The 22,721-nt window shown below is 40.3% G+C and overlaps 1 protein-coding gene across 1 annotated transcript in view; it reads left to right on the top strand.

Annotated features, from left to right (window-relative positions):
- Positions 1 to 22,721, top strand: part of LRRC56 (leucine rich repeat containing 56) — a gene marked incomplete at both ends in the record, with an annotated part of 52,616 nt that overhangs the window by 134 nt on the left and 29,761 nt on the right. Inside the window, 2 exons of the mRNA XM_079537414.1 lie at positions 11,031 to 11,195; positions 20,127 to 20,214. Of these exons, the coding sequence (XP_079393540.1) occupies positions 11,031 to 11,195; positions 20,127 to 20,214 (253 nt within the window). The remainder of the gene's footprint in view (positions 1 to 11,030; positions 11,196 to 20,126; positions 20,215 to 22,721) is intronic.

The raw sequence follows: 22,721 nt of genomic DNA, 5'->3' as shown, positions 1-22,721 counted from the left end.
ACTTGAGTTAAAAAAATGTGGCATTCAGACATGTCAGAGCTCAGAGTTGCTGTCATTAATTGGTTTTTTACTATGCTTTTTCTGGCCTATATGTTCTCTCTCTTGGCTTTAATACTGAGAACGTGGGCAGGGAGTTGGAACTTTGGGCAATGTATGCCATTACTTGTGCGAAGTGGTGCAAGAGCCATGGGTGCCCCAGGCTTCTCAGCTGGCTAAAAGTGGGAACTTGTGTCTGTTCTGTCCTACTGTGTTCTTGGAGCTCTTATCTCAGGAGATTTGATAAATGGATACATCCATCTGTGGTAGTTTCTTAGTTCAGTCGTATACTACTGTCAGTGGGAGAGAGAACATCGGGCTTTGTCTGTGGCCTGTGATGTCAGCAGCTTGCTTTACCTCAGCTCTAGGGACCTGTTTCTATGTGAAAACAGGATTCAGATGTGGTATGAGACCAAATATGAGTTAACATCAAACTAAACTGATTTAATCTTATTATTAGTGTCTGTGCATGCTTATTTAACTGAAGATCCTCAGGGTCATGGTAATGTGCTTACTTCCCAAGTTTGAAGTAGTACAAAATTTAATTCTGCTAAATGCTATCATTATTTAATGTATCACGCATTTGGAATTGCCAGGTTCGTTACCAACGTGAATAGTGTAACATTTACTTGGGATGAATTATGAATAAGTTATTTTTAAGTTGGAAAACTCATCAGCTTCTCACAGAAATGAATGTGTAACTTTAATTTGCCACTGTAATGGTGTTTGTATCCCTTCTGTAGATTCCTAAGCTGTCAGCACAACCCACTTTGTATCAGTTGGGCCACAAGTACTTGCTGTAGTACAAACCAGAATGTCAAATTTGCCATGATGGATGTAATGAAGGCTAATTTATCTGTATTTGAAGTAAAAGATGGTTGATGCTGGCCATTCAAAGCAGCATTATCTGATTTAAACAATACAAATAAATTCCAAGAGCCTTTTTGTTTCGTTGCAGTACCTCACATGCTGAAATATTTGAAATGTAATGCTGTTTATCCTACAGTTTTTGCATCGTGAGTTTTCATTTAATTTTCTTAGCATTGAGTTCTAACATGACTTTGATTTCTCTTTTTTTATGTGACTAGCATAAGTAATGTTTGGGTGTGGTTTTGTTTTATTTTAGTAGAGAATCCATCCAAATTCAAAGCAATGAATATGGAGGGGGAGGGGGGAGTATATAGAATGAAAGGCTTTAAATGAATTATTTCTTCCTGAGAAAGACAAGCTGCTGTGGCAGTTCTCTGAAAAATATCATCTCATAGCTGGTCAGAAAATGTTAAAACTCTTTAAAAAATAAATAAATAAAAATTGAAAACAGTATAAATTCACTTACTTTCTCTGTGCCCCTATCTTGAATCTTATGTGCAGTTCTGACCGTCCTGGAAAAGTAAATGTCAGAACTGAAATTGTTTCCATTTCTCATCTTTGTTCCATTTCATGGGAAAGAGACAAAATCAAATGAGATTCTTTCTCTAGAAAAAGAGATGGAAAGGAGATGATGGGGAAAAAAAAAAAAAAAGTTTAAATTAATGAATGCTGTGGATGGATGGATCATCTATAATTGTGTCTAACCATTTTCACCTCATTTATAGTTTTAGCCTTCACAGCAACCTATGGCAGTGCATTGTACAGTTTAACCCAATACCTTGCAAAAGTACATCTCCTTTTTAAAAACTGCTTCCTGATAATCCTTTTCTGTTGGGTAGTATCACTGCTTGTCTTAAGATGTGACAAATAATTGATTCCTTATTTATCAACCATGGTTGTCAAATACAACACACCTTTTTCTCAGGATGTAACTAAGTAGCAGATGTCCCGAAATGAGGACAACGTGTCAGAGGAAGGATTGCTTTGAACTATTCTGTGTCTGATCCTGTTTTTAAAGCATCTGTTTTTGTCTGCAGTAGCGAGCTGGCCCTCTGCCTTGACCCAGCATGACAGTTACTACACTAACAAACAGGTTGTGTTAAGTGATTTCATAAAGTTCTTTTCACTGTAAGTTGTCAGGCCTTGCTAAAATCTTGGGGGTGTCTGTTATTAAATAAGCTCCTGTGCACTGTTTGGTATTTTCCTGTGAGTTAAACCAGAACTAGTCTATTTTTATTTATATATCCCATGTGAGCACCACTCTGGAAGTTAGGAACATCCCAGCACTGAAAATGACTTTTCAAATGGCTTTGCGGGTCATGAAATCTCTTGGTTTAAATGGCTTAATTATCTAATAGAATGGACTGAAAATTGTTTGGGGACAACAGAGCACTTTGAAATGCAGAAATGCTTTATGTGATGCATTTTCATTCTGCGGAGAAGTTCGGATTTCAAAAGGCTCATAAATGTAGTGCAGCAGTAGTCCATTTCTTGGATGGAATTTAGGAGCGCTTCTGAATGGTGGATGCTAAAAATGTGCTTAAATAAAAAACGCCAAGCATTTCTTTTCTGCAGCTTTAGCTCTGAGTCTGTGAGTTGGAACAGTCTGAGAATGAGCAGCAATGTTGTAAGCTTGGTCCTTGGTGCTGCGTTAATCTGTGCAGGCAGACACTAGTGGATGCATCTCTGAGACCTCTGTCACAGAAAACAGCAGCACTGTGGTGTTTTTATTCTAACAAATGGAGAAAGCCTGCAAGGCCTTTGGATATACAGGGGAAAATGGAGAATGCGTTAGCGAAAAAACAGTGGGAGAGGATCGACTGGTGTGACTGTCTCTTGCTTTAAGGCCCAGACAAAGGCAGCAAGGCTAGTTTAAGAGCTGTATTTATGTAAGGTGAGAAGATTGGTTGGTTGTTGGTGGTTTTTTTTTTTTTTGTTTTTGTTGCATGCGTGTAACAGGAAAGGATAATTAGGGCAGCTCCTATAGCAAAAACTAAGCAATGATGGGGTTCTTCTGTTTAATAGTGTCCCCTGTCTTTGCAGCAACTGACACCACCTTGGATATGATTTTTTTAATTCAGTGAAATTTTATGTCTATACAGGGCATAAAAATTGATGCTTTAATCTTTTGCAGCTGCTGAGAGCTGATTTCAGACTCTTTGTGCAACTTGACTTCCAGCAGAATATGGCAGGATTGAGACAAATCATTTGAGAAATGTTTATTCAATTGCTGACAAAAACTTTATTAAGAAGGTAAAACTTTACAGTAGTAAAAGAATATGTCTGAAGACCTCACCCACTGGCACTGACCCAGTGAGATTGTTCCTTGGGTGATGAATTTTTTTTTATGAGACGCTCAGATTTTGTTTATTCTTTTTTATTCCTTCCCTGAAAATAGGGTTTCATCCTGCTTCTGACTTTCTGAATATATGGTGCAGGCTACGCAGAGTCAGTGTTGGCCTCAGGTAAATAAACATCTTAAGAGGAGTGCTTCCTGAAGGTCATCTTTGTTCCAATGTACTCAGACTTGAATACAGACTGGCTGAAGGATGTGCAGTGCTGCTCTAAGGCTCTGAGAATTGGCTGGCTGCCTTTCTTCAGCCCAGCTCAGACAGAGTATGCTGGGATTTGTATTTTTAAGTTATCTTAGTCAAATCAGGAACTAAAGAAGAAACAACTTGGACAACTGGTACTTTGATATGAGCCCTTACCTACAGGCCTTGGTGTGAACTGAACACTTATTAAATGAGATGTGGCTGATGAAGAGCAGAAAGCTTTAGCACCGTTGTAGACCATATCTTGCAGAGATGTCATGAAGAGGAAATACTTGTTTTGGGGTCCTCTTCAAAATGCCTATATGGATATTTTAAATGATGTCAGTAGATGCTTCTACTGTTCGAAGAAAGCTGTTCACGAAAAAGGCAGATGTGGCTCTGAGGGACATGCTTAGCAAGCATGGTGGGATGGGTTGATGGTTGGACTAGAGGATCTTGGTCTTTTCTAACCACAGTGATTCTTTGATTCTATCTTGGATTAGCCAAGTGATGAGCTTTGTACTCGTGTAATCCTCCTGTTCACTATATGGAAAGTTATTTATGCAAATAAGTCTTTTCAGGATTAGAGCCTTAAGACTATGGTGCTGAGTTAGATTTTCCTTTCTGAGCTTGCAGAGCATGTAAGCACATGAATGGGTGCCTGTGACATGAAGAGAGTTTATCTTGTTAGGATTCTCAACTGCATGCACTGATCTTAAAATACTACTGTCTTTACAAAACCTTGCTGGTTTTATGTCCTCAGAGCATCATAGCTATATAACATGTCTACTATCTGCATTTTAAAGAACTGTTGAATACTTACTTGTAATGAGAATACTGGTCCTTTTCAGTGCTAGAAAGGTAAATGACCTGGCTGGCATTTTAGAAAAAATAATTGCTTGGGTTCTTTAAATTGTCCTTTAAAGATTACAGGATATGCAGTAGATATTAGGACAACCAATGGAGTATTAAACGTGAGATCAAATCTTAATTCATCCAGTGAGGATGTACTTACCTACATATTCTGTCTTCTGAAGTAAAGACAATATTGGAAGTAAGATCCAAAGAGAAGAATATTAAGTGTTTTCTTACAGAAGACTTCATTAAGCTGGTGCTATAGTTCAAATTAATATCTATGCCTTGGGAATAGTCGGAAAGAATAATGTTACAGTTGAATACTTTTTATTTTAACAAAGCTGAGACTATAACGGTGAGGACAGCGTAGAAATATATTTTCCCCTATCTTTGGCTCCAGAGATATCTGTTACATTTAAGGTAGTATCATAGGAGACTGTTGGGCAGCAAAGTCACAGGCACCCTGGAGCTGTGTGTTCCTGTAACTTCCATTGCTCATACAGTATTGTTACATCCTACTCCCTGTTTTTCTTGTCTTATGCTCATGCTGGTGAAGGGTGAGGGCAGAAATCAGAAGGAAGCCTCCTGAGACATTTTCTTGCAGCAGGAAGCCTGCCTCAGGAAAAGCCTATCTCTGTGGCATCTTGCAATTTCAGCCAAGGATTTAGATAATCCATGTTCATTGAAGTTCATAGCACTTGCACTGCAGAAGGTATCAATGAATGTTTATAGCTTGGTAGAAGTTGCCACTGATCCCTTCCCACCACAGTGCTCTAAAAATAAAAACAATTGAACGGACTTCAGTTTATTGTTTCTCTGACACAGAACAGCTTGTATAATAAGGAGCAATCTGCTTTTTATCCCGCTATCAGAACAGCGTTTGTCAAGCTAGTTTCAGAGTGATTTAATATAGAAGTATTTCCAGCATATATGATAAACATTTCTCATCACCTTACAGCCTCCTTGGCAGGGCGTGGGAAAGTATTACCTAGCTTGCTCTTTTAATACATACAATTTATAGATGTATAAAAAGAAATTGGTGGCATTTAAATGCATTGCCTTTTTTATTTATTACTGCTCTATTTCGTAAGAACACGAAATGCCTGTTGTCTCAAGCCTAGGCTGGATTTGCAGTGTGGGCTTTCTTCTGTAGGACCACAGCATCTCTGGAGAACAGCAAAGTTTGAACTCGGCTTTCAGTGTATGGAATAGTATGAATATCAGGAAGTACCTAAGAGCTTTCCCTGGGGACTGAGAGGGGCATAGATCATAAGGCTTCTCCACCGTGGTCATAGAAAATCCAGGGCAGAATTTACATGTAGTACCAAGGGATAACCGGGCACTCTTACAACCTATGACTCCATAAAGAAGATAAACAGTGAGGAAAATCTATACATTTGCAGTGTGTGAGAGTTTGTGTCCAGCTCTGGAGCCCCCAGTACAAGAAAGACAGCTGTTGGAGGGGGTCCAGAGGAGGGCCACAAAGATGATCGAGGGGCTGGAGCACCTCCCCTATGAAGACAGGCTGAGGGAGCTGGGCTTGTTCAGCCTGGGGGAAAAGAAGGCTGCGGGGTGACCTCACTGCAGCCTTTCAGTACCTAAAGGGAGCCTACAAACAGGAGGGGAATCAACTCTTTGAAAGGGTAGATAACAGCAGGACAAGGGGAAATGGTTTTAAGTTGAGGGAGGGAAGATTTAGGTTGGATGTCGGGGGGAAATTCTTTACAGAGAGAGGTGAGGTGCTGGAACACTGAGAGGTTGTGGATCCCCATCCCTGGAGGTGTCCAAGGCCAGATTGGATGGGGCCCTGGGCAGCCTGGTCTAGTATTAAATGAGGAGGTTGGTGACCCTGCTTGTGGTGGGAGTTTGGAGGTTCATGATCCTTGAGGTCTCTTCCAACCCGGGTCATTCTGTGATTCTGTGACCCAAAGCCTCAAATTTCTCAATGGGTTAAACAAAACTGCTACTGTAAACATTTGAGTCATTCAATGTCATAGAAGTCATTGAATTTCTTATTATGTTTTTTTATTATGAAAGAGCATTCTCATAAAAGCTTTAGTTTTTTTATAAAGGCCTGTACAAGTGGAATGTTTATAAATGCTCTTTATAGTGTTTTTGTGATCCACTGTTATTATAGCAGCATTGAAGTGCATTTTACCACCTCCTGTTTAATGAAAACAGAAGATTAATACAGTATCACCCATGTAAAAATGAAAGACTCCTGTTAATATCAGGTCAGATGTTTTATTTTTCAACTTATTAAAGTCACACCTGCTAAAATAGAGTGGTGTGTTGCAGGACGCTTTATATTGCATAAAAGTTGTAGGAACTGTTTTTGCCATCAGGAGTGGATTATTGTAACAGTAGTTTCCTGATGACATCATAGCAAATTCCAGCTGCCCAAGTAGTTATTTTCCAGAAGAGGTTATCTGTAGTGCACTTGCACAGAGTTATACTTATGAGACCAAAGGGAACCGTGAGTGGCCGTTATAAGCCAGACCTTTGTCAAATCCTTAATAAACAACAAATCCTTTGTGGTAACAGTATGGGCACCACTGTTATCTCTGGTTCTGGATTAAACAAAAATTGCATAATACAAGGCAACTGAAAGCAAAGTCTTCACTATGAGTTTCCTCTCATTAAAGAGTGGCAAATGGTTCTGAAATGTTTTTCTTCCTGAGAAGGTTTTGGCTGATGATATTATTGCAGTACCCTACCTGAGATGACACACTGTACAGAGGAGCATTGGGACGTCACGAATAGCTAAGGACCAAGAGAGGATACTGACTTAGAAGCTGGCCTAAGGGAGTAGAGGTTTGTTTTTGTATGAGATGTCATCCTCCTTTGTTTGGGGCTAGAAGAACCTAAAATCACTAACAGAATCTTGCTAGGAGTTGGGAAAGAGGAATTATGGAAGCCAAAGCAGAGAAAAGACAGGTAGAAACCCACTGTCCTGGGTTTCTAGTATACAGCCTGAAATCATGCGGGCTATGAGGTACTCTTGGGAGCTCTGAGAGATGGTAAAAGACTGATTTGTTTTTGGTTTACGGTTGGCTTGGTATTGCAAAAGGGCCGGGTGGCTTGTCTGATGGCTTCAGTGCAATGTGCAAAGGCACCAGAGGAGTGACAACTTGCAACACTGTTGGGGGCTTTCAAGTGGTAAACTGAATATGCTTAATATTCCTTCGACCTTGGGAATGTTGGTTGCAGTGTTAATCCAAGCATGTTGAAAGTAAGCGTTGTACAGATTTTAATGAAGCTTCACAACACGCCTGTAAACTGTAATGGTCAGTGTTATTGCACTCACTTTGGGGGAGAGAAAGTTGAGATCTTCCATCTCGCTGCTGTAGTCATTGATTTCTCCTGCACTCACTAATTGTCTGCTTCTAGTTATCTGCAAGGAGGAGACTGCTAAATCAAGAGCCCCAGTGCAAATCCTGAAAACATTAATCTGCTGATTTCTTTCAGTCTTTTATTATCAGTGTTCATGTGCAGGACAAAATCCGTTCTGTTTCAACTATAGAATCTTTCCCTGACTCTCCCAACTGCTTGTTGGCGTTGCTTTGCTTTCCCACTGATTTCTTTGAAGGTTTTTCTTTGGTGCTATCAATTTTCATCCTTCTCAGTCCCACGGTCTTGCAGGAATGTTCTGCATTACCATTCTGCATACATATTCAAAGTTTATCCAATGCAGCCATCTATTCTGTGGAATGAATCTTCAGGTTCAGGTTACTTTTCAGACCTCTTCAATGACAATGAAATCTTTCCAGTCTCCTGTGCACCGTTCCCTGTGGCCAACACTACTTTGGGTCACTGGTTTTTCAGCCAGTGTGTTTGACAAAGCCACAGATTTCTCATTTATTTATTAGTATTATAAATGAGTGGGTGAGATGGTTTTACTGGAAGTATTTTAACCATCTCAGGCAGCACTGAAAATGGTGTACAGCCTGACTCTATCTGCAGGAGGGCACGTGGTGTGCCAGACCCCTTCTGGCTCCTACACCATGCCAGAGGCTTGGAGGCTTGTGGATTTTTATATAAGATTGGCACCTCACTATTAGGACTCCTTCAAAATGAGGGCTATAGAAAAAGAATGCAGATGTTATTTTGATCCATAGTCAGGAGGAAATTCTCTGGATAAGTTTTGCATTACACGAACATGGAAGCATTGAACATGGAAGCATGTTCAAAAGATTTGCTTTGTTTGCTGACAGTAACTCAATTCCTTCCCAGAAAATTTCTGATGAAAATACTTTTCTCTTACTAATCCATTGTTACAATAATTACAAGCACTGGATCGATAGCAGGAAATATAGATTTGGAAGTGTTACTTCAGGTCTTCAGCCACAAATTGATCTGCTTGTCAAACCATAAATGAGTGCTGTATCAACACACATTTCAGAGATAGGAGAGCATTCTGAAGTGTAATAGCAATGGACTGAAGGAAGGAGAACAATAATTTGTTTTATGCAAGTGTATTAACTCTTTACAGCCCTAATCTACACAGTCTTGCTGTTACGTGCATTTTGTACTCACGTGTTACATCAGTAATTTCTGAGTATTGATCCACCTGGCTCCAGTAACATGCAGGATTATCTCTGGGTAAGAATGGTACTTGCTTCAATTAGAAGGAATCAACAGTATTACACATGATCCCAAACAAATCTTTTATAATTGGCAAGTATTCCAGTGTTTGTTTAGCAGATGCTCTAATCCAAGTCAGTTCTTGAGCAAAAGCAATATCAGAAAAACAGAGTCAGCACCAGAAGACCTCTGTATCATGTAAGTTTTTAAATTTCCTTGGATGATTGTTACAACTCAATATAATGACTAAATCATAAAGACCCGCTCCAAGGAACGTACAGGAAAGGACCCTAGAAATTCTGGAATTATTTGGAGAAAGAAGCAGGTGTTAGAAATGAATAGGCTAGGTATTTTTTTCCCAAAAGCTAAGACGTCTGGTACTGGGAGATCCATTTTCTTCTTAATGGGAAGCTGCTGTTCTCTTTGGCTGCTCTGAGTCTTTCATGTTTCCCTTGCCTGTGCCGAGATGAAGACTTTTGACTGTATGTGAGCAGTAAGAGGAGATGAGGAGTTCCTTTGATGTAAACCTCTCTCACCAGCCTCTCTTCTTGAATAGAAATTGCCAGCTGAGCAGTCAGTTTCTTCTGTTTTTCCTGCCTGAAATTACTTCCACGTTTAACTATTTATTAGTATGAAGGTGAAGGTAGGTCTGAGCTGCCAGTGAAGCTTTATCAGCCAGTTATGATTACCTTGATTATTTAATTACTTTTCCAGCACTAAGAATGGGTATTGCCTCACAGTGGAGAACCAGAGAAAGCTGCAGGTGTTCAATGGCCGAGTGAGAAGGCTTTTCTCTAGTCTAGCCTATTGTTGATACAGCAACGTTTCCAGCTGTGATGCTTCATTGCTGCCAAGTAGAAGTAAATAGCTATATAAATCATAGTGATGCTTGTACCATTTGGGTACAACTGATTGCTTGTTGTCTGCAATTGGTAGGCGTGTGCTTATTCTTATATTTCAAAGTTAGTTGTTAATATTTCTGTAAAAGGAATAGATTTGGAAATTGAAGAATGCACACTTCTGAAGCGTTTTGTCTTTAAAAATCTGGATTTAATTCCTCACGTAACTCACAAGCAGATCTGTTTAAATTATATTTTAATTTTCCAAAGACTTCTGTCAGAACTAACAGTCAGTATGTGGCCTGAATGATCCAGTAGGTGGTCAGTAACAGTGCAAGTATGTTTAATTTAGGACAGGAAATGTATACAGCTGCTATACGTGCTGCCTTGGGGCAGAGACTGGAGAAAAATAGCGATGTCTTTTGATGCTCACGCTTCAACCCTGAAGCCCAGCAGAGTTTTGCTGTGAGTTGAGTTTCTATAAGGATAGTTTCTATATAGGCAGAAAGCAGGTTGGTTTGAATGGGAAGTTCTCAGCTACCAGAGAAGGGCAAGGAGTGTAATGGGAAGACTGGAGAGGATTAGTGTCCTGAGTTTACTGTTCTTGAGTAACTTGAGTAACTTGTACAAAGCCATTGGTGTGCAGCTGTAAAAGCTTAGAGTGTAAGGTGATAGAGGTAGGGCTGTCAAGTCTTACACTTGATTCCATCAAGCCTCATGAGGAGTGGCTGAGGGAACTGGTATTGTTCTGTCTGGAGGAGGCTCGGGGGAGACCTAATTGCCCTCTGCAACAACCTGACAGGAGGTTGTGATGAGGTTGAGATTGGCCTCTTCTCCCAGGTAGCATCAAGAGAATGAGAGGGAATGGCCTCAAGTTGAATTGGCAGATGTTCAGGCTGGATATTAGAAAGGCTTCTCAGAAAGAGTGGTGAAGTGTTGGAGTAGACTCCATGGGGAGGCAGTGGAGTCACTGCCCCTGGAGGTGTTCAGGAACCATGGAGATGTGGTACTTAAGGATGCGGTTTAGTGTGCAGTCTTTGTGGTTAATGGACAGTTGGACTAGATGATCTTAGAGGTCTTTTCCAACTATTATGATTCTGTGACTAGCTCTAGAAGATGAAGAAAAGGAAGAATGCATGTTACGTGATGCATTGCGCTGATTTTTTTTTATTATTATTTTTTCTGGTTAGGAAAACCTCTGTCTTTATAGCTACTTGCTAGCTTGCACCAGGAGTCAAATTATTTTTTGCTAAAGGGAAAATAATAAACATAGAGGAAAAAATCAGACTATTTATTATCCTTTTGTCCAAAGCATATGAAGAAGGACCTGAAGTGGAATCCTGGCAGATCTTCTCGTCCAGCCTCAGCTGCAGTTCGGGTGACTGACTTGAGTTGGCAAGGTAACCTAAATCCCAGTCCACTGATTAAAGATGATGGAGAACTACTTATGGATGAATACCTTTCCCCCAGGAAACTGGTGAGTTGATATCCAACTTTTTAATGAAGTAGAAGAAGGAAACTGGCATATAAAGTGCAGTATTAGCTTAACCTTCCAGCAGCCCTTGTGATGATTGCAGATTGTTGCATTGAATATCTGGCAGCTAGGCTTCTGCATAAAATGAATTCTGTCTTACGGAAATTTATCAAATGTTTGTCCTTTCACCTTGTTTCATATCAAAAATATGGCCAGCGTGAATGCTGCTGTCTTTATTGTCAACTTTCTTGAAGCAGCGTGAAGTGCATGGGGTAATGTAATTATAATTTAAAAGAGATCTCATTAAAGCTTTCTGAAGTACCTTGAATCTTAGCATTAGAAAAAGCTTTTTACATGAACCTTTTCTACGGATTGAAAGTATAACTTAAAAAGCTTAACTTTTGTTCTGAATTAGTGAAATCCTCTGTCTTCCTAAGAAGCCAACTAAAATATTCTGCAAGCGTTATAAATACTTCCTCCATTCATCAAAGTGTGAGTTTTCAAAGCACTTTTGAAAGCCGTGTCCCTTTTTGACCAGAGGGAAGTGATTTTTGGCATGCAGCTTCTTGAATTAGAGTAACATGCTGAAATCTCCAGCGAAGGAGATCTTGGTTGTATATTGTGCTATATTTGCTCAATACTAATTAAGAGTAAAATCCCTTGGGAGCTAAGAGCTGGGAAAATAAGCTCACTTATTCCTGCTGGAAGGAAAGAGAACTAGGAGCAGAAGTTAGGAGGAGGAAGGTGCAGCTTTCTGTGTTACAGAGCTGGGTAGGAGTCTGTGAAAGACAGCTGGGGGCAAAGCGGTGCTTCAGATGCTCCCAGAGAGCAGGGCAGTGTTCCACATCCATAATCCCCTGTGCATTCACGTTCTGCAGGGGCCATGTTCCAGCTCACATCGGACTGCAGGTTTACATGATTTTCTCAATATATGCCAACCACTGTTTTGACCATGCACAGGAGCCTAGGTAGCTACTTGTTCTCAGAATGTCTCTTCCAGTGGTACCCAAGTCTTCTCCTAAGAACAACACTTTCTGTAGAGGGTATATTTTAAACTTTCTGGAAATAAAGTTTGATATGTGGCCTTGTGATCTACCCCATTTACTTTCCTTTGGTTCCCATCAACCGCTGACAACTTATTAGTCTTTTTTTAAAGCCTGACATGGAGTTTGACCAGAGTAATATGTTTGTGGCATACTGTACCCTTTATAAGCCCAATGGGAAGCTCACGGATTAGTCTGTTATCTTAGGATATGAAATGAAGCCCATTAGAGCAATCAAAACAGCTGCCCTTTGATTCAATAAACTCTGAATGAAACCCCTAGAAAGCTCTTTAGTTGGTATGGCTTTTTTTCTCTTTCTGAACCTTTTAGTTCATGATCGGTTATAGGCAGAAAGGCAATGCTACCCATATCCCAAGAAACTGCATTTCATTGTTTTGTTGTATTTTATTTTTTTTATACAGATCAGAAGTTAAATTCTCCAGCAGTTCCAGATTTTTCTTAGTAATGGAAGAAAAGCTTTATAATTCATATAATAAATGAATTCTTGATCTTCATTGACTCTTGCCACTCTTAGATCATGTGCGCTAACATTTGTAAGGAATTCACTCTTTTAAATGGATGCATGCTGTCCTACTAATTTTTCTGGATGCAGTTATCTCCTGGCTCTGGAAGCTGACATTTGTGTTGGCATAGCTGAGATACTTCCTGTTGAGAGGAAAAACTATATGACATTGTCAAGGAAACATTAACAGTGCTTATGGCTTGTTTTAATAACATATCCAATTTATTTATTCTTTGACCTTTACACTGATCAAACTGAAATTGCTGCTTCCATGGATTTACTTCTGCTTTTTGAAACACAAAAATAGGTATACTGTCCAACCACTTCAGTCTGAAGAACAAGCACGTGCCTATTTGTATAGGAACCACATGCCATTGATAACCAAGTGGTCTGAAAGGTTCTTCTGCTTGAATCAACACACTTTGCGATGTCGTCTTGCTTGTCTTCTAATAGCTGTGAATATTTTAGAAGTTATTAATTGTATTCACTGAAGGGCTCTAAGAAGGAACGACCAGGTTTTTAAAATACAAGCTTATTAAAGTTATGCTATAAAGGTAAGGACATAGGCCCCAGTTCTGCAGTGTTGTACAGATTTCTGACACCTGATGAAGATTACTGAGGAGAATTTTTCCAAGATACATTTTTTCTTTGTTCCAACATATGTATTCAGTTTTAATCCTTGCCCTTGCAGTTTTTTGTTGTGTTATTTTTTTTTTGTTGTTTGTTTGTTTGTTTTTGTGTGGGGAAGCCTTGAAGATCTAGCTGTACAGAACCTTTAAAGATTGGGTGCCTTGCATCGCAGCCTGCAAGCTTGTCTGAATCCGTGCATTTGCCCTTTTTCCGGAGGGATCCAGTTCCATTCACTAACGAAATCATCACTCTCCATTAGCAGTCTCCATTACTAAGGACTCTCAAAAAGATATAATGTTCGTATTCCATCACATTTTCTCCAGTTGCCTGACAATTCTTTTCCTGCAAAAGAGGAGAATTTGGCCTAAAAACGATTTCCTCTTTCTTATTATTTTTCCCTGCTTTTTTTTTTTTTTTTTTTTTTTTTTTTTTTGCCTTATTGAACTCCATAGCACAAGAGACAGACAACTACTCCGAAACTCTCCCTTGCTATTCCCTTCCTCTTCACATCAGACTATCACCTTGCTTAAATCTTATGCTTGTTCTCTATGGGCTTTGTGGTTTTCTATGACCTCATTCCAGCGTAATGTTCACTTTGAAATCCTTTGTGATTCCATATTCTGCTCAGGTGAATATCATCTTCAGTGTTTTTTTCTTTGCTTTCTAGAATCTCTCCTGCTGTAATGTCACACTTTGTCCTTTTGCATTTGATTACTCTTCATCTAAGCTACAGGTTGAAAGTGTTTGATGCTAGGGCTGGTATCATTCGCTGTTCTTTTTATTCTTTCCACTAGTATCGATAGCAATTTTCTGTTATGCTCTTTAATCTTCATCTGCATCAATAGATAATCTTTGCTTTTTCATTTTTACATGTCCTGTTTAATGTTTACAGCTCTGTTCTTTGGCTTTGCTTGTGTTGTGCATATGTGTTGTCATATGCTATAGAGTGTTAACATAAACAAATTCTTCCCCATTCTCCCTTTATTCTGAAAACTAGATTTTAATGGGGAATACACAGATTTACCTTTAAATAAGTGGACCTGAAATTCAGAGTCTCACCTTTCTTTAATCCAGTTCTTACTCATTGAGCCCCCCCTACCTCCTGCTTGCATTTTGGAAACAAAACCTCTTTCTGACTTGCACAAGCAATAAAATTCACAGAACAAACTCATTTTACAAATGATCTTCCAGACATTGTCATGTTCTCAAAACTAATCAGTTCCTCAGCTTTTGTTATCACCATGATTTGTATGTGGTCTTCAGAGAAGAAAGGCAACGTTCATCTCATTGCACTGTTTATTGATCCCGCTCCAAGAAATCATGCTTTCTAAACTTGGGAACATGTGTTCGGAAGTGGTGTTTAGTTTTGTTGTAGGGTATGTTTCATATGGTATGCACTTGTTCTCGTGGGGAGAAGAAAATCTTGAAGGGTCCTGGAACAACAGATTGGATTCACATTGAAATGTCTCAATCGCTTCCTCTTTTGCTTGGCAGAAAGTTTTCCTCACGGTTGTGAATTGTATAAATCTGAGAAGAAACTGGAGATCAAGGGAGCAGGTGCAAAATCTTGATAATTTGTGATATGTGGAGTCAGGAGATGGGCATAACTGATTTAATTTGGGTCTTCTGATTCCTTGCCTAGAATTGGGTAACCGTTTATAATGATTTAAAACCAAAGAAGTTCAAAGGGACCTCTGGAGGTCTTCTAGTTCAATCTTCTACTGAAAGCACAGCTAGCTTCTGCATTAGATCGGATTGCTTGAGATGATAGATAGCAGTAAGCATACTGTGAATAGGAAAGTAGTTACAAAGCTTCATTTACTTTCAGAGCTTTCCTTTGGTATGTTCTTATCCTAATATTAAAACCTTTACTCCAGTGAAAGCTTATATATATCCTGCTACATAAACATCTGATGTTTTATGTTCAAATTTTCATGTCAAGAATATATTTATATGCATATACTCATACACATATGTATGCCTTTTATTAAAAACAGATTTTCATTTGCATATAGTAACAGCTGCTTAACTAACTTAATAGTCTTGAATTGTGTTTAGTGACACAATGTTGAAATGCAGCCACTTACTATGCACCTAGTTATTAGATTAGGAACAGGAATTCATACTGTGGTATATTTTATATATCTGTGTGTGGGAAATGTAAATCTTTAAGTCTGAAGCAAAACTTGGTGTATCTATGATATTGTGCATATTAATTCAGGACAGTTGGACCTGAGCTTGTGTTTCTTCCTGTAGGAATGATACAGGCTATTTCTGAGAAATCACCAAACCTCCCATATAGTTCCAAGCCCCACATTTCCTTTGAAGCTTATGATAGTACGAGACAGAGCTCTTAGCAGCCTGTAGCATCAGATCCTGGTTAGCAATTGAGAAAGGAAAAGTGTCAGTACTTTGAATCCCCAAGATGGGTCAGCGAGGAGCTGAGCCAGCGATGGTGAGACAAAACTGGGATCTGTGCATGTAGAACTGTTAGTGTGACTTGGAGCTTTAGCATGAGGAAAAAGGCATCTTTGCTGAAGTATCCAGTTCCATTTAAACTTCAGTCGTTTCTTCACTGTTGTTTTCATACCAGCCAAGAAGATCCCAGTACTTCAAACCTTGTTAATGTTCTTGTAATTTTCTTCTTGGAAAAAATAGGAGTTGTCACCTTGCAGCAGCGTTATTTTCCTGTGCAGGGGGAGATGATTCTTGGGTTGGGAATCTGAAATAAAATCCCCGTGAAAAGCAATGAACGCATGAATAGACATGAAAATGATATTTGCATACAGGTGTGGTATTAGAAGAAAATAAGCTCACTGCTCAGGAATTCCTGTGCTAGCCAAATTAACCAGCATCAGCAAAATGAGCGCACAGCTGGAAACGCTTCTCAGGCAGCTGTGTGCAACATGCTTTTCAGCAACAGCTCTGCTTTTCTTGGAGCATGTGAAAAATCCAGCGAGGAGCTAGAAATCAGTTGTATGCACCAGCTTTAATTGCACAGATACTATTTCCAATTAAGGAATTCACGGGGAGTTGCAGGTGGGACTCAAACCGGATTTCCCAGTATCCCCAGGTGACTTTCCCAGCATTCCCAGATAGGGAAGCTCTACGAACAGAAAAGCATTGCACTTGCAGTTTTTTATAGAATGCTTGTGGCTTTTCTCTTCTGACTGACAAGAAGCTTTCCAGATGGGCACATGCTCTTCAGTTAGGTGTTGGCCAGACGTTTTGCATGATGGGAGTGCTTTCTGAGCTGTTATGGAGTTGCTTCTTAAACTACTGGCTAAACTAGCTGCCAATAGTTTTTTTGCATGATCTCGTGAAAAAATAGTTTTACTCTTTTTCAAAGGAGGTGTAAAAACATAAAATGAACTTCGGCTGTCTTTGTTTTACTTATCACTAATTCTTCAAGGAATTGTGCAATGCTTTTCCATAGGAATTTATTCTTCCAAAAAAGAAGGTTTAAGATTGTCAGACGACGTTCTTGAACATCATGTGCAAGAAAGATTTTGCTGTTTGATTCTTCAGAAAACATCTGCCTCCTCTATCTAACCAGTACCCACCTCAGTGGGTAGGTGGCAGGCAGAATCCTCTCTGGAAACCAGCAGTCAACCTGGAATTATAATTAGCTTTTTCAGGTCATCTTTCTGATGTAAATCCAGCTCTGTCTCCAAGAGATCCTTGGTCTCTTTTTGTATGCTTTACAGCTGTAAACAACAGAAGGAAACCCTAGATGGCACAGCACCTTCATGGCTGTAAGCGTTCCTGGGGCACGGGCAGGAGTCCCGTCTCTGGCTGCCAGCACAGCCTTTTGAGTTTTGGGCAGCCAGCCATTACTTGACACCACAGTGGCACTCCTGAACTAGGGCAGGAGCTTGTCCTAGAGCTGGCACAACCTTGGAGTGAAGGGCTGCATAGTGCCTTAGCACAGCTTGTCACTCACACGGCGCCAGACGTCCCTCTGTCCAATCTGATCATCCTTGGCAGTGTTTCGCTTTGATTTTTTTAACAGCCTAACAGCAGTCAAATTCCTTCTGTGTATCCCTCCTTTTAAACCTTGCTGAAGGTTCCTGTGCATTGATATCAAACAGCAACGTAAAAGGAAGGTCCTTATTATCTTCTTATTTTAAATGCTTCCATGTCCTTCCTTTACTCCCTCCTTTCTTGGTGCCAGAATTGTGGTTGTGACTTCTGAGACCCCCTCCGTCTGCACCACTATGCTAGGAAAGGTGCCTAGGGAGTAGGAGTGTCCCAGCTGTCCTCCCTATGAACCTTCTTCTGCCCTGACCCTTTGCTTGCTAACCAGCTCTCAGCCACACCTGGGCTCCTTGTGCTTCTAGAGCCTTTGTAATGAGCTCATATCCTCATTTTGTGTTACTTTCACATAGTATGATGGCTTTTGCATTCCGCAGCCTGTCAGTTTCAAACTCTCTAAGAACTCCCTCAGCATCAGCAGGAAAAAGTGTGCTTTTCCTGGTGATTGTTGGAAAAGTGGCATAGGGAAGTGGGAACTGTGAACAGATGGGGTCTGGTGCATTTGTTTAACACATGCTTCAAGCAGCTATCTATAGTTCAAAGAGCCAGAGGTGGCAGTTAACAACCTTATACAGTGCTGGGGCCACAACTCTGCTTGTTGCAGCACAAAATGTTGGTGAATTAAGTGGCTCATCTCTCAGCCGGGGGAAAAGAACAAATGGTGGATCTGGAAGAGGAAAAGGAGAACAAAGTCTGGTAGCCCCATATGGGAAGAGAAAGACTAGGGAAATCTAGAAGAGGAAAATATAACCTTGTGTGGCTTTTATTCTTTGATTCTGAAAGAGGAGGACAAGGAGCAGAAGTGCATCTCTTGTGGTCAGAGTAGTGAAAGGAGGCTGTCTGGGATATGGCAAGAGGAAGGATAGTTTGAAGGGAGCAATGGAGAAAGGCAAAGGCTCTGCATGGCGCCAGGGCCTTCTGCTGCTTTACTGATAAAATGCATGTCCCAAAGGTTATTGTTCTGGAACCACTTTCTATTCAGTCTTTTAATAAAGTGGGCTATTGAGGCTATTTTGACATGGACGAGGGAGGTATTTGTAAGAAGGAGTTGCCTTTCATAACAATGAGATTGCATCCAGACCCAGCAATTTGAGTGTGTGGATGTGTGCCAGGATGTCAGCTAGCTCTCATTTCTCACGTGCTCTCATGCTACATGACAAATAGTGTTGTCTGCTGAAAAGGATGACTGCAAAATACAGATTGTAGTAAAGGACTTTATGTTTATTTGGGGAAGAAAGCCGTCCATAGTAGGCATGCTTGCTGCCTTTGAAGGAGCAAAACAGTTCTTCTGCAGTCTGTGTCTGGGGATAGAAAGCATACTCCTGGATGCTGCTGAGGTCTGGGGTATTTTTGCCTTAGATCTTTGTTTATCATGCCTTACTGTAAAGGCAAGGAAGGCCAGAAGCTTAAAATCAGTTAAAAGATCAGATTAACAATAATTTTAAGCACAGTTTCTGAAAGGTGATTGGAAAGCAGGCGAAGACTTTGGATAATTCTGTTTCTGAGGAATCTAACTCAAAGCCTTACGCAGGGTGTGAGGCTTTTTTTTTTTTAAAGAGTGATGCTCAGCTGTTTCATCAACCCTGGTCTTGATACGATGCCCTTGTAAGTTGTCATCTCAGTTCCACTTAGAGTGTTTTGGTCCCTTGTTTGTTAGAGAATGTAGAGCCATTAGAGTGAATGAAACTGATCAATTGTGAGCAGTATGAATTCTACTCAATGAGTGAGAATGTTGCCACTGCTGTTTTTCCCTACAGAAATGAACTAGATGTTCTTGTGGTTATTTTTCCCCTCAAAAACTCCTATACAGAGGTGGTCCTACACAAATTCCCTTCTAATGAATCATTTCCCCTATATAATTGTTAACATCCAAAGGAAAACAAACTAAAGCGTGTTCTGAGTTTCTAGTTGTAAGAAAGCTTATTTCCTACACATAGATGCCATTGAGTGACTTTGTTCCTTCATGTTAAATAGAGTGGTGAAAGGCAGAGCAAAATCTGCATGAATGTATCAATGCCAATTTCTAGATATTTAAGGAAAGAACCTGTGATAGCTGCTTGTACACACACACACCCTTGCTTAATACAGTGGTTGACCCCATTACAGAGATTTTGCAGAAATAATGAAAGGTTTTGGAGGCTTCCTTTGGCATTGATTAGTTCTTGTCTAAGAAATTTGTAATTCTTGCAATTAGTGTTGTGTGCCTTGAGAAATGCAATCATATTATGATTGTCTTGAGCTGAAATCTTGTTTTCTTTTTGGTAGTTTTGGATTTAAAAGCTAAGCACTGTGTTTTATTGAGTTTTACTATCTAGCACCTTTTTGATCACTGGTGACACCAAGGGTACCGTTTCTTATCTTCTGAGGATTAGTAAAATATCACACAAATCTTACAGTGTGGGCATGTTGTTTAAATGAAGTTAATTGGCATGTAATCTTTTGCTGATTTGCAACTTGAATGTAGTGCCCCGCCTTGACTTTGTGAGCACTGTAGAAGTTACGTGAAGCTGAAATAATTCAGAGCTGCTAGAAAAAAAGCTCTTTGAATACTGGATTTATTTTAATGTTATCATATGTCTAGCTGTTTTGACCTGAACTACGTGCTGACATAGCACTGGTTGAAAACCTTTCTACACCTTTTTGTTCCTGTATCATCTGGCTCATTGTGTGAGAATATATATATATCCCTGCTTATTTTTACAGAAAGCTTTGACAGGGATGGATGATCTGCAGCAAGTAAAGGCCCTGGAGATGCGAGTAGATACAAGAGAGAGCAGCTTGGGGAACTTTGGTAAGAAAACAATTCTTTCTCAAATTTTCCCTCATTGTATTTTATCAGGACTGGGGAATTGGAAGTTGTATGTAAATGTAAAGCACTACTGTGCTTGAGAGCTCTTGAAACATATTCCTCCTGGTATCTCTCATTTCTTGATTACTGTTTTCTTCTGTGAGACTCTAAGACTGAACACTACAGCAATGGATAGGTGACACCATTTAGGGCTATAAAGATGCTCAAAGGGCTGGAGCACCTCTCCTATGAAGAAAGGTTGATGGAGCTGGGCTTGTTTAGCTCGGGGAAGGGAAGGCTCCAAGTAGACCTCACTGTGGCCTTCCAGTACTTGAAGGGAGGCTACAAGCAGGAGGGTGGCTGACTTTTTACATGATATGATAAGTGATAGGACAAAGAGAAGTACTGGTGAGGCGCTGGAACAGATTGCCCAGAGAAGCTGTGGATGCCCCATCCCTGGAGGAATTGAAAGCCAGGTTGGGTGATGCCCTGGGAAGCCTGATCTGGTGGCTGGCAGCCCTGCCAATGGCAGAAGGATACAGCTCGATGATCATTAAGGCCCCCCCAACCTAAACCAATCTATGACTTCTGTCTAATGCCAAATTAATTTGAAAGATTCCTCATGACATGCCTCAAGGACTTAAAGGAGCATTTACTGATTAAGTTGCCCTCTAGAGTATTTGATGCTATTGTAGTGAGACAGAGTAGCCAAAGTTCAGTTTGTCTCCGCTGAAAGATTCCCCTGTGGCTGGGAAATCGCTAGTGGTATCAGGCTGCCAATGCTGCCAGTCTCCTGCGTTTGCTTCCTGTGCTGCCTCATCAAGCTGTGCTAGAGAATGCGCTTGAGGAAGCTCCTCTAGATATGCATCACTTGATGAGCCCCAGCAGGCTCTGAATGCTTGTAATTCACCTCTGTGTCATCATCTCTGCTCAAGAGAAGTAAGGAAGTAGTGGAGGAATTTCTTCAATAGCAGTGTCAACACTGAGAGTGTGCAACGTTCCTTGCTTCCAGTGCTGGAAGGCATTTCTGAAAGCAAGCTGTGTGCTCCTGTCACAGCCAAGTCCATCTTTGTCTTCACTGAAGCTAACTATTGCAGGGCAATATTTTATGTACCAAAGGGAGTTGCACCCCCAAAAGCTGGTGCTGGTATTTTCAGACAAGCAGTTCCCGTGCAGAGCACCAAGGTGTGCAAGTGACAATAATGTAATAGCCAGTCCAATATCTTTGGGCCTTCTGATATCAAGAATAGTTAAAGGAAGTACATGAAGGGGGCTTTTGTTTTGAACTTCACAGCCATTTTATGGATGGCCTCAAGTTCCACTAGGGAAGGTTCAGGCTGGGTGTTAGGAAATAATTCTCCAAAGGATTACACTGGCACAGGCTGCCCAGGGAGGTGGTGGAGTCACTGTCCCTGTAGGTGCTCAATAAACATGCAGATGTGGTAGTAAGGAATATGATTTAGTGGGCAACATTGGTGGTAGGTGGGCAGTTGGATGATTTTAGAAATCTTTACCAACCTGAATGATTCTGTGATTCTATGATGTGTATCGATTATTCAGTTTATTTTGCAGACAGGTTTATTTTTGATAGACATTTTGGTAATTTAAGTCAAATTGCATCTGTTTCTTTCAGAGTATATAATCTATTCAGTCTTGTTTCCTCTGGTTGATAAGAAAATCTTATTACACCATTTCTACCAGTGCTCCAGAGCAGTGTTCCCATTCCCATGCCATTATGCATTAGCTATGACAAGCTAGCAAAAAGTCTTACCTTATCTGTAACTTCTGTATTGTGGTATTATCTTAAACGTGTAGTCCCTTCCATTTCCTCTTTTGAACTTTACCTCACTGTCCTTTATTCCTCACATGCTCACACAGAAATGCTGCACTTAATCTTGTAGGATTTGTGAAGTGTTGTTAGAGCAGAACAAGTTAATTTACAAGTTAATTTAAATCTCTCTTTTCTCACATTTCCTCTGCACTTCCCTTTCCTTCCCATTACAGGAATAAATCCCTTTACTTCTGCTTCCTTTTGCAGCTTTTACAAAATGCAGAGCTCTGTTCCCACATTGCAAATGATTTCCATCTTATGTCCCACTTTGAACCAGGAGTTGGACTTTAGGGGCTGTAAAAAACCAGCAGCTGCAGATCCCCACTGCTTTTGAGAGTAATGAAACATCAAGGGGTATGACAGGACAGTTTGCACCTTCAGTATGAGTGGTGTAAGCAAGGCTGACTACGTGCCAGCTGTCTCCCCTGAATCAGTGCACTGCCAAACTGGTTCCTGTTCACAGGGAGCTAGATAAGTGGAGTGAGTGGAGTAAGGAACAGACCAACCGCAATGAGGGAAGTTCGAGCCTGACAGAAGGAAAAGCTTTTCTACTGTGATGAGCAATAGAAATATCTGGAGAGGTTGTGAGTATATCACAAGCACTGAGATCCTGCATCTTCTTAGCAAAATTTCCAGAGTGGTTTTAAACACTTTGAGGGTTTTTTTATTAATGTTCTAC

Source organism: Tetrao urogallus, assembly GCF_951394365.1.
Source record: "Tetrao urogallus genome assembly, chromosome: 6".
NCBI lineage: Eukaryota > Metazoa > Chordata > Aves > Galliformes > Phasianidae > Tetrao > Tetrao urogallus.
This window is presented reverse-complemented; position numbering and strand designations above follow the sequence as displayed.